The sequence below is a fragment of the Podarcis filfolensis genome, assembly GCF_964270895.1.
Source record: "Podarcis filfolensis genome assembly, chromosome: 9".
NCBI lineage: Eukaryota > Metazoa > Chordata > Lepidosauria > Squamata > Lacertidae > Podarcis > Podarcis filfolensis.
This window is the reverse complement of record NC_139610.1, coordinates 53,465,068-53,477,513: the sequence shown is the minus strand read 5'-3', so window position 1 is coordinate 53,477,513 and position 12,446 is coordinate 53,465,068. Positions and strand designations below refer to the sequence as shown.

The 12,446-nt window shown below is 40.9% G+C and overlaps 1 protein-coding gene across 2 annotated transcripts in view; it reads left to right on the top strand.

Annotated features, from left to right (window-relative positions):
* The first annotated feature begins 4,341 nt into the window (after positions 1 to 4,341).
* EGF (epidermal growth factor) overlaps positions 4,342 to 12,446 on the top strand; it is a 41,058-nt gene continuing 32,953 nt past the window's right edge. For both annotated transcript variants that reach the window (XM_083571105.1, XM_083571104.1), the window contains exons 1-3: positions 4,342 to 5,008; positions 10,848 to 11,047; positions 12,159 to 12,340. In XM_083571105.1, coding sequence (XP_083427231.1) covers positions 4,888 to 5,008; positions 10,848 to 11,047; positions 12,159 to 12,340 — 503 coding nt within the window. In that variant the 5' untranslated portion in view covers positions 4,342 to 4,887. The remainder of the gene's footprint in view (positions 5,009 to 10,847; positions 11,048 to 12,158; positions 12,341 to 12,446) is intronic.

Sequence of the window (12,446 nt, the reverse complement as noted above, 5' to 3'; positions counted from 1 at the left end):
CTTTGGGACCCAATTTTATCAGTAGCATAGCTTGGTATGTTGTTGAAGGCTTATCCACATGTCTGTAGTTAAAAACCTTTAGAACTGTTAACTTGAAAGCGGTGTTGTACTGCTTACAATTGCTGCAACTGTTGAAAGGGTCCACTTCCAGGAACTCCAGAATATTCTAGAAGTGTTGGTTGCAGCACTGATCAAGGAAAAGCAGCGCTGAAGATGTTGGTTAACAAATCATCCTGACTTTGGGCACGGTTTCCAAAGAGGTTCTCCTTCCTTGGGATCTAATTTTCAGTGGGAGAAAAAGGTTTTCTAATAAAACTGTAGCTTCATAAGGACAGATCAGTTTGGAGGTGCATTGAGAATTATATCTATCTGATCAAGTCAAAATAATAATAGATATTATTTAAAAAACAAAGATGCATCAAATGAATAAACAGAAAGCAAAATATCTCAAAAATAAGATACACTCCCCATAAATGTTATCTGGAATATTTTCAGGTAGGTTTTTTTTTAAAAAAAACCCTGTTTCATCAATTCAAATCAAGCGTTGACTGCAAATGGAAAAGGCATTCAAAGACTTCATAGTTGAGTTTGATGGAATGATATATCATCCTGTTTCTTTTCATATTGATCTCAAAGCAACTCACTTATTTTCCACAGATGCAACTGAATCTGGCCTAATTTGGAACAAAACTATCTCACTTCCTGATTAGAAATAAAGCCATAATTGAAATATATGTTTTACTTACAATTGCTTTTAATTATGCCCAGCATTGAGTTACCTAGTTTATGCCAAGTTTCACCCTTTTTCACTTGAACTTTTTGTAGTAAAGGTACTGTTCACAATGAGCTAATGTTAGGAGAATGTGGGTCTCAGACTGTCTTGAAATAAACAAGACTTGGCCATTGCTAGTGCACTATATCTTATACTGGATTTGTTTGCTTCGCAAGGTGAAACACTTCCTCCACAGTGCATTTTATACCTCAACTTTCTCACCCCAGTTGTGGAGAATCGTCTGTCACATCCACACATGCATTTAATGCACAGTTAATGCATATTGCTTCACCCAGAGAATCCTGGGAATTGCTGTTTCCCTCTCACAGCTACAATTCCCAGCACTTTTAACAAACTACAGTTCACAGGATTCTTTGAGGGGGGGGGAGCCATGACTGTTAAAGCAGTATAAATCCCCTAAATGTTTGGTGCGGAAGTGAGTTAGAAGGAACTACTGGGTAGGGATTGGTGGATATGTCAATTTCAGTTTCTGACTGTCAGTTTTTCCAATCTTACGTTCTCCATATTTTCACACCAGTTTGCATTTTTTAAAAGAAACCCCCCAAAAAAAGTCCTATTGAAAATCCACCTGCATTTTAGTGTGAATTTCCCTTAATATACACATTTTTGTATGCCAATTTGCCTGATATTTTTGGAAGGAGTGTCCCCCTCATTTAATGCAGTTTTTTATACTATGTTCAATAATATATGCATTTTAATGCACGCTTTACCCTAGTATATGCATTTTCTTTCGTACAAACTACTTGGGTAGAGAATTGCCTTGCAAAAGGCAAAGAAGTGCAAATTCCATCTGATGACTGTGTTTTGGTTCGTGTATTATTTCAGAAAGTGCAAATTAGGTAAGTTCACTTTTAAATGTGAATTGAATCAAATCTCCTCCTCTGCCCCATCCCTATCTCCAAGGTCCTTCAGGAAATCTGTTGCTACTCCATCCCTGATAGGTAGACAACCCAGAGCTCTGCTTAAAAGGCTCTAACAAAGGACAACTCACTACCTTTCCAAGGCAGTCTGTTTCACTGTCAAACAGTGGTCTTCCTGGATTAGTTGAAATTTCCACTCCTGTAATTTGAACTGTCTGAGTCAGATCCTACTCTCAGGAGCAGTAAAATCAAATTTATTCTATCATCAAAGTCATAGCCACTAGATATTTGAAGGTAGCTGTGATATCACCTCTTAACAGTATAATCTCTGGGTGAAACACAGTTCACTCCTAAAGTAACTGTAATAGTTTCTAGTCTGTTTTAACAACACACCTTATCTTAGCTGTGTAATGTTACTGCCCAGAACCTGACTTATTTATTTAGATCATCTATGCCAGGGGTTATCAACCATTTTGAGTCAGTGGACATATTTGGAATTTTGAGAAAGCCCTGTAGGTCACAAAATTGCTGCTGTGGGGGATTGCTACTACATTTTAAAAAGAAGATGAAAAGAAAGGACCACAAAACCATTTACATTCATGGCTCTGGTGACTTTTGTCTCTGGACACACCCACCTTGGGCTGCAAAAGGTTTCCTATCTCTCCAGTAATGGATGGAATGGATTACATAAACAGGAGATTTAGTCTGCATAGATGTATAAACGACAATGAAACAGTTTCGTGCCATTGCTGTTACTGGCACAGTTTCTGATCTGCTATTTCATGCTATTTCTTCGTTTCCAAGAGTACACGCTTATCAGTTTCTGTCAGTTAAGGTCAACAAAGCTAGTGTTCCTAGGAATGGCTCCATGTACAGCCGTGGCATCTCCTGGGTGCTGCCAGGATTGCCAGCTGCTGTGTTGTGCAATTCCAGACTGCAGTCCTAGGCCCATGTCCCTGGAAGCAAGCCCTACTGAACTCAATGGGACTTGCATCATGCTGCTAATCATATAATAATATACTTCACATTTCACAAGGAGTTGCCTGAAGGGTCCCATCTAATTAATCTACTAAAATACTTCTTTAGAGATAAGCAAATCAGGAAGCAGAGAATTATTGCTGCTGTTGTTATATTTTATTATTTATATGCTGCCCATTTGACCAGGTTCTCCCAGCAACTCTGAGTGGCTCCCAACAAAATATTAAAAACACAGTAAAACACCAACTATTAAAAACTTCCCTGAACAGGACTGCCTTCTGATGGGAGGGCATTCTACCAGGCAGGCACCACTACTGAGAAGACCCTCTCCCTGGTTCCTTCTCGCAGTGAGGGAACCACCAGAAGGCCCTTGGAGCTGGACCACAGTGTCCGGGTTGGACAATGGGGGTGGAGATGCTCCTTCAAGAGTTCAAGTCATGTTTAGGTGTCATGCTGAAACCATTCTGCAATACTTGGAAACAAAGGCCTGGAAGATAACAAGTAGCTGTGTCTATTAAAGAGCAAATTAATTTTAGAGGACCCAAGAGACTGAGACTTCAATGTTAGCAAAGAGGCGCTGACAAGATAGCAGCTTGTCTGATCAAGCTAAAGGGCTTTAGGTGTCTGATAGCCCTAAGGCAGGGGTGGAGAATCTCAGGCCTGGGGACCCATTGCGTTTCTCCCAACCTACTCATTTGGGCTTCAGGACTTTCCCAAGTCTGCAAACTACCCCATAGGCGGCATCATCCTTGAGTATTTTTGCATGACTGGAATGTGTCCTTGAACTGTGATAATGACTCTTGCTTGCCTGGTTGGAAAATGGAGGGTATGTGTGTGTGTGTAAGAGTAAGAGTACCATCCATTTGCATCTGGTCTGGATGTTTCCCCATGAGAGGAATCTTTCAGGCCTAAAAAAGGTCCCCAAGCCTGTTGTGAGAAAGAAGCCCTGGTTCCAAGCGACAGAAGAAGAAGAAGAAGAAGAAGAAGAAGAAGAAGAAGAAGAAGAAGAAGAGGAAGAAGAGGAGGGAGGAGGAGGAGGAGGAGAATTTGGATTTGATATCCCTCTTTATCACTACCCTAAGGAGTCTCAAAGCGGCCAACAATCTCCTTTCCCTTCCTCCCCCACAACAAACACTCTGTGAGGTGAGTGAGGCTGAGAGACTTCAAAGAAGTATGACTAGCCCAAGGTCACCCAGCAGCTGCATGTGGAGGAGCGGAGATGCAAACCCGGTTCACCAGATTACGAGTCCACCACTCTTAACCACTACACCACGGTGGCTCTCATCTTGGGCCCATCTTAGGCACAATTTTGCTGTGGTTTGCCTATCAAACTATTGGGCGTCCCTCCAGGCCCAGAGTCAGCATGCAGCATTCTTCAGCAAATACTGGAGGCTGCATATCCTCCAACATTTTGGGAGGGCAAAGCAGGACGTCCCCTGCCACACCATCCTGCCCACCTGATCTCTGTGCTCCTTCTCCTACGCCTGATCTGAGTGGAGATTTGAACCCTAGTCTCCCAGGTCCTTGTCCAACACTCTAAGTCACTACACCATGCTGCTGCTTCCCCTCTCTTTTCCCTTTCCCTTTCCCTTCAAATAGGCAATTAACTGGGAGCGATTGTCTAGCTATGCATTGCCTAACTTCCCTGGACCATGGAGCTGGCTACAGTTCTATTTGCAAACACAAGCTTCACTCAAGTGGCACTAACAATACAAGAAAGAGGGGGGGGGGCAAGAAGCTGTAGGAAGAGAAGGACCGTCATTCTAGCATGCGTACAAAAATGGGATCTATGTTTTGGGGAGTACAGTGCCTCTGCTTACCTATTATTTTAAAAATATTACTTTAAAAATTAGTGCCTTTATATAGCCATATAAACCTACAACAAATTCATTGGTATTGAATTTTGCAGTAGCACTTTTTTTTTTAAAAAAAAAGCCATGTTAATTTTGTAACAAGAGGGTTAGGCATTTCATACTTCGCTTCCAAAAAAGAAGAAGAAGAAGAAGAAGTGTGTGCATGAGCAAAGAAGAGATCACCCTGGAATTTCTTTGAGGGTGAGAACTGGAGTCAGCCAGCCCCTCTGCTCTCATAGTGTCAAGTTTAGCCAGACCACAGAATTGAGCTGGGAGGTGATGTGTCTCTGCTGTCGTTGATGCACCTTGGGAATGAGGACACCTGCTTTTTTTTTGTCTTGAAGATGCCTGAAGTTGAGCAGTCTCGCCTGTCCTACTGCCACTGAAAAAGTGGGTCAAGACTATGTTGCTCACAGATCTTTTGCTTGTGGCTTTTAAAATCAGTTTGGTCAGTCTGTCAGCTGAGAAGCTCTGGAGCTGTCCCAGAGGATACGAAATGCAGAAGGAAAATTCCTCTTGTGTAGGTGAGTGAATTGGTCCCTCCCCCCTTCCAAACTTCAGGTCAGTTAAGAGGCTTAGCAATGTGGGGCTTTTTCGTTCAACACTATTTTCTTTAAAAAGAAACCATGTTTATGTGCCTTTATTCTTTGAAGTCTCTGCTATGTTTGCTGTGCATTTTTAGAAGAAATAGCTAGGACTACAACCTTGATAAGTTTCCAGTGGAACAGTAACAGGTGCTTTGAGATGTCTGCCAAGAAACTTGTCAGAAAAAATAACAAAACGAAAGCATGCAGGAGAAATATTTGGGTGAGGGGGTGTGTGGGTTTGGAGACGTTAGTATTGATACATTTAATGGAAGTTAGGTTCATATGTGCCTTGGAGTAACTAATTTGCAGCAATTGTTTCTTGAGCGACTCAAAAAACTTTTATTGATTTTCTTTCTACCACTTTAAGAGTTCTTGCTTCCCCATAAGAACACTGGGAACAGTAATTTGCCAATGAGTATTATCTGTGAAAGATGCCTATCCCCCTCTCACAGAACTACCATTTCCAAGGAATGTAAGTCTGCAGTGTAAATATAATAGATATTGGCTGCAATCATACGCATGCTTACTTGGGAGTAAATCCCATTAACTCAGCAGGATTTGCCTCTGAGATATCTTTATTGAGAAGTGTTTCCAAACCCATGAAAGCTAAAACCATAGCAATAAGAGCTCTCATCAGATGGATCAAATAGTTGAAAGGTGTGTTGCTTCTCCATCACTGGGGTGTTTTTTTTAAAAAGGCCTATATACTAGCAATCCTTTGATTTCCTTAAACTGAAGGTGAATTCACATGACCTTTTTATCCACTACAAGTTTAATTTTTGCAGTTCAAGACCCTGTGAAGACACTGATTTTGGGAATAATTCTACATTTAGTTCAAATCCACAAAAGGCAGGATTTAACAGTCAGGATAGGACTCCATTATAGATGTTGCATGAGGTCCTTTTGTTTATTGCCCACACTGTTTGTTTGTTCATGAAATTTCCATTTTGCTTAATGTAAAAAGGCATAAGAGATAATAATGGGGAAACTCAATATAAATTCATGTAGAAGTGCAACATTAACAATCAAATAAAACTTTTTAAAAGCTGACTAAAAACAGAATGAAATGATGTACCATAGACAAAATTAGCATTGCTCAAAAAGAAAAAAAGGACCACCAATCAGAAAATTGCAAATCAGAGTCCAGCATCTGAGTAAACAATAGTGTTGTGAATCTGGGGGCAGGGGTTAGGTTGTATGCCTGAGTCCCTTCCACTTCTTGAATCCAGCAAGGATTCAATTGCTGGAATAGCCCAGTCAATTTCTTGGTAATAGTCTATGTACAGGTAGGTCATTAAGGCAACAAAGGAAGAGACTCTGGCCAGATGTCAAATGGGTGTGCCACCTCCCTCAAGTGGCTGGTAGTTAGAAGTACAAAAGCCGGGACTGAGCCAGAAGCAGGCGGCAGGCAGAAGCCTGGGAGGCAGAGACGTGCTTGGTTTCTGCTGGAATTCAAGGCTGTGGCTATGGGAGAAGCAACAGCTCTTGGGGTGTGAGCCTCTTCATTGTAGTAAAGTTGTATATGTGTGTAAATAAACCATATATCATAAAGACACCACAGTATTTGAGGTCCCTCATACCTCACCTCCAAAAGACTGAGGCTGCATAAACATTATACATTTAAAGCACATTTGAAGCACATTTCCACCTCACAAAGAATTCTGGGCACCATAGAGTACCTCTCACAGAGTTAAAATTCCCGGCAACCACGTACAGTGCCCAGAATCCTTTGGAGAGGGAGGAAATGTGCTTCAAACAATGCTTCAAATAGTGTTTGCACAGCCTCAGTCTTTTGGAGGTGAGGTAAAATGCATCTGCGTTAACACGAAGTATATTTTCTCCTCAGCATATGATTTGAAATTGAAACGAAGAGTAGGAGAGAGGGGGTGGGAAGAAACTTGTAGCAGCACAGCAGATAACACTCAGCAGCAGCATGTAGCAACCTAAATTTGGAATAGCTGAATATTGCTATCATACTAGAAGATTCTGTATAGGCCTTGGCATTAGGGAGGAAATAAACAAGAGCAGACTCTGGCTCACTACACAATACACCAATGTGGACTCTGCGTCCCTGACAAGCATACTAATGCTTCTTCACCTTCTCTAACTGTGTCTTTTTTTCGGACTCTTGGTAAATGAGGTTGCTTGTGTATAAAGATGCTAAGGACTGGCTACTAGCATTGCAATGACATGATTCATCGTTTTTGCTCCGTCTTAAGACCCTCTGCTGAGATGGCATAAAGAGGCCTTTGAGCTGGGAGCAGAACCTCATTCTTCCATTCTGCGCTGCCTGCCAGAGCATTGTAGGAAACTTTTGTTCTCCCTAAGAGGATTTATTTAACACAGGGAAAGTTCTCATTACGGGGAAATTGTTGCCAGGGTATCCAGAGCAGCTGCAGGAAGATGGCAGCTACTTCACTATTTTGATGGGTGTGGGGTAAAAACAGGCAGCTGATGATGATTAAGACTTGGTTGCACTTGATATTGTGGGACGTATGTTAAGAAACAGCATCTTCTCTACAAATCGATAGATGTTTCAGCTGCTGGTTAAAACAGGCAAACCTAGAGTTGCAAATGGAATAAACAAAACACCACCCCCTCTGTTGTGGAATCGGCGTGTTTTTCAGTCTGCAGAATTATGTGGAACTTGATAAATTCTTGGGTTGGGCTTCGCCCAAGGTATTGGATGTCTAGTCTGTACAGTGCAGCACCCTGCATTGGCCAGAATTGCCTGATTTGTTAGCAAAGGGAACAGAGACAAGTTGTGGCTAAAGGGAAGAAATCACTTGCCACATCATAGAATTGTAACATTCTAGAGTTGTCCGAAAGGACCATCACAGATATATGACACCATCATATCATCTCACCACATTGGCTTTTGATCTACAAGCAGAGCCAGCAGGTGATGATGGGATGGGGAAAACTTTTGCTGTTTCTTTTACATGCAATTCTCTAGCTAGTTAACATGCAAAACATCTAGTTCAGCCTTTCTCAACCTGTGGATCCCCAGATGTTGTTGAACTACAACTCCCATCACCCCTAGCTAGCAAGGCCAGAGCTCAGGGATGATGGGAGTTGTAGTCCAACAACATCTGGGGACCAACAGGTTGAGAACCGCTGATCTAGTTGGAGCCTGCAGAACTTGGATGTCTGTGCTTGAATCTTAGCTGCTGTTTGGATTGAATTCCAGGGGTCTGATTTTTTATTTGTGATTGTCTGAATACCAAAATCTGTAGGATAAAGATGGAAATGCATTGACAGTCAAGCACATGTTTAAAATGAGTTACATAAGACTTTATTGAATAGAGCCTACTGAGCTCCAGATGTAGAGCAAACTAAATAGAGTACCTATTTTATTTAACAAAAGCCAGTGCCCAAATCCAGTTCTATTTGTGCTTTATAATATGTGACTAGTCGACCTGAATGAGGATGTGACATCAGATGTATCTATCAACTTTAATGGTGACAGCACACATTTTCAATTCAAGGTGCATTCAGATCACATGGCTTTCCATTTGTGTAAGAGCTGGATGAGGGCCAGATTATCAACACAAATAAATACAGGGAGAGTGGAGATAGTATGCCCTCAAAAAGTACCTGAACATTATTTTAGGCTGATCATCAACTCTCATTCCTTGCTTTCTTTACCAGGTGTCATGAACAGCTAAATCTAAGACAATAACTCATACTACTTTATTTACAGGAATCAAAAATTGGCAATTGGTAGTTGACATATTCCAGTACTTGAACAATTAGAAACATGTTTGGATTGTGGTTTACCGTTGTGTTCTAACCTATAAATGATTACTTTATAGATATTGATGAATGTATATTTTGCTCTAGGAGGCTTAGTTTGGTCAGAGTTGAGTATACACTTCCAGAGTTAATGCAAAATACGGTACATTACTTCCGGTAAATGAGGCAACATAGCCCCTAGAGGGCCTTGGAAATTTGTGTCCCGGGCTTTTAAGACTCATCTACCCATGTACTGATGGGACGTGGGTGGCGCTGTGGGTTAAACCACAGAGCCTAGGGCTTGAAGGTCGGCGGTTCAAATCCTCGCAATGGGGTGAGCTCCCATTGCTTGGTCCCTGCTCCTGCCAACCTAGCAGTTCGAAAGCACGTCAGAGTGCGAGTAGATAAATAGGTACCGCTGCAGCGGGAAGGTAAACAGTGTTTCCATGTGCTGCTCTGGTTCGCCAGAAGTGGCTTAGTCATGCTGGCCACATGACCCGGAAGCTGTATGCCGGCTCCCTTGGCCAATAAAGCGAGATGAGCGCCGCAACCCCAGAGTCGTTCACGACTGGACCTAATGGTCAGGGGTACCTTTACCTTTACCTTTACCAATGTACTATCTGGAACCAAAGGGGTGCAGTGGTTGCCAGATGTGATCCCCCCCAGCTCTCCTACTCCCACTAATAAAACATATGCAAGGAGAGATATTTTTAAGTGGGTAATTATTACATAGTGGTCTCTTGAGTCACCCAAAATTCATGGATCAGCCAAATGCATGGTAGGAATTTTCTTAATGGGATATCACTTTGGTTTTTAGTGTCCTGTTGAAAATAGCTTTTGATGATGATAACTTGCAAAGGTGATATATTGATCCTCTCAAATTGACTGAGAAACTGCTGACTTGTTTCAACTAAGGCGTAATGGTTTTAGCTGACCAGTGTTTCTGTCTCTAGGATTCACACGGAAAAAAATAGCATACATGTATTTATGCATTTTATATATTTATACTCCTTTCCCCATATACTCAAAGGTGCCTCATGGCAACGTTTTAGGACAATAACTAAATAATAAAAACAGATTTTAGAATATCAGCAAAAACAACAGCAAAAATACTTTTGCCATCATAGCTATTTGCTCCTCCAAAGTCCTGTAGGACTAGCCTACCTCAGTGTGAAATTCCATGTCTCAGACAACTTAGTAACAAAATGTATGTTAATGTTTGGTCAAGGGAGTAACTGGAAAAAGTGCAAGTCGTACAGCTGTCAGATTCCTGAGACAAATCAACTTTGTTGCAGTTCAGCCTTCATTTACCATGTACGCAAAGCAAGTCTACATAGTTTCATATTCTCCCAGTGCAAACAGCAGAAAGCAACATCACTTCAAATGCAGGAGCAACTCTGAACGTTCCAAATAACACCGCCCCCCCCAATAAACCACACTTCGTGATGTTTTCTCTTGAGTAGCCAAAAACCAGGACTACCCATTGAATAAATCTATAAGCCAGTCTAATATTTATTAAAAGTGTTATTAGATAACTCAAAATCAAAACCTTAGATTCATGGAGATAGTTTTGAGCACAAAAAACCCAAATGACCAGCCGCATGATAGCAATGATGTGCTTAAAGCTCAGATACGTAAAGCAAAACTACAGTTAACTTGAATTTTAGGGTGAAGGCAAAAGAAACAAGTCCCTGAAAGCTATTTTCTTTCCTTTCCTCACCTCTCCATGCAAACACCTATTTTGAAGACATCTGAAGGCAGCACTATATAGGGAAGTTTTTAAATGTTTGATGTTTTACTGTGGTTTTATAATTTGTTGGAAGCTGCCCAGAGTGGCTGGGGCAACATACCTATGTACCCCCAAAATCTGTTCCAGAGGGTTGAGGTACTCCTTGGATAAAATTTTGGGAACACACAGGGAACAGGTGGAGGTGAAAGAGAGAAAGAGGAAGTCCTGATGTCTGAGTAGAAGTCACTAAAATTCTATAACATCCAAAATTCTCTACTTTATTGTATTTAACTCTCTCTCTCGCCTTTTTAGATCCTGCACCATTCCTAGTTTTCAGCCAAGGAAATGCAATCTTTAGAATGGACACTGAGGGAACCAATCACAAAAGACTGGTGGCTGATGCTAGTTTATCAACATTAATAGATTTTCATTATGAAGAAGATTGCCTTTATTGGGTGGACACTGAAGAAGGTCTTATCCGGCGAGTATATCTGAATGGTTCAAATCAACAGGTAATGGAATGTAATCATCAAAATTCTGAAAACCTCTGCATCTCCCTGGAGCATGCTGATACCTCCATCTGTTTCTCTATTATTATTATTTATTAAATTTGTACACTGCCCTCCATAGATGTTAGTGCAATTCACAACATAAAATTACAATATAAAAAACACATTTTAGCTGCTGCCCTCTCAGCACTCACCAACTAAATTCACTATTAGTAGGAGTGATGGTCGGTCTATTATTAATGATCATAACTAGAGTGATCACTCACCCAACTTTACAGAGAGTAGTCCTCTAATTGAAGGACTGGCAGAGGACCACCCTCCATTACAATGAGTCCTGTCTTGGAAGTGTAAACCAAGCCCAGTTTAAAGATAAGGAAGAGAAGAAGAAGGAAGAGAAAGGGCCTTGAAGTTACAGCAGCCTTGAGCAGACACACACAGTTGGTGAGATGTATTGTAGCTCTATATAAACTAGAGTAATTATTTCTAAATTTGCATCTATACTTATAAATTACAATTTTAATGCAAAGCTGTTTCCTCTTTGTTGCATTTCCTTATGTTTGTTTGCTTGTTTGTTGTGTGTATATTTTTAAAATTATGTCTCCCTCCCCTCTCCTTACTTTAAGCTAAAAGTGTTTTGTGCATTTACATGTAGTGTGAAATAATATCTTGAGTAAGATATCTGGTTAGCCACTCAACCAAACTAGACATGATGTTAAATTAGTCATTAATTTTATTGTTTCTCTACTCCTCTGAGGATGAGCAGAGGTTTAAACATCTCCACATAGCAGTCCTAATGACAATTCCCCCCACAGATGCTAGGAGAAAGCAGCTATTTGTCAGGCAGACAAAACCAAGGCTAAAATGTCCAAGCAAGGAAAGTCTCATGATAGAAAAAATAGCATAGCTGCTTACAAATTTAACAGGCCTTTTCTTGCTTTTCTGGTAAACACATAAATGTATATCCTGAAGTGGTAATCTCAGGCGGCTTTCATCCTGAATTGTTTGATTAAGGTTCATTAATTCCAATACTCTGTATGGTATTCTGATTCAACCAGTGATCTGGTGTCTTAGTATAATGACAATTGGGTGACAATTCCCCCCCCCCCCATTACAGACAATTTACCACATAGAAAAAGATGTTTCTGGATTTGCAGTGGATTGGATAAACCACAACTTTTACTTCGCTCACTACCAGAAGGCCACAATTGAGGCAGTTGACATGGATGGAAACCATTCCCAAATCATCATAAATGATGGACACCATCCCACAAGTATTGTGGTTGATCCAAACAGAAGGTAACTGAGATTGTCTTTATGGTTTATAGTGACACAGTGATGAAACAAAAAGCTTTAGATGAAATGTAGACTGAAGGATCCTCTGTGGTTTGGAGGACTGGGAAAG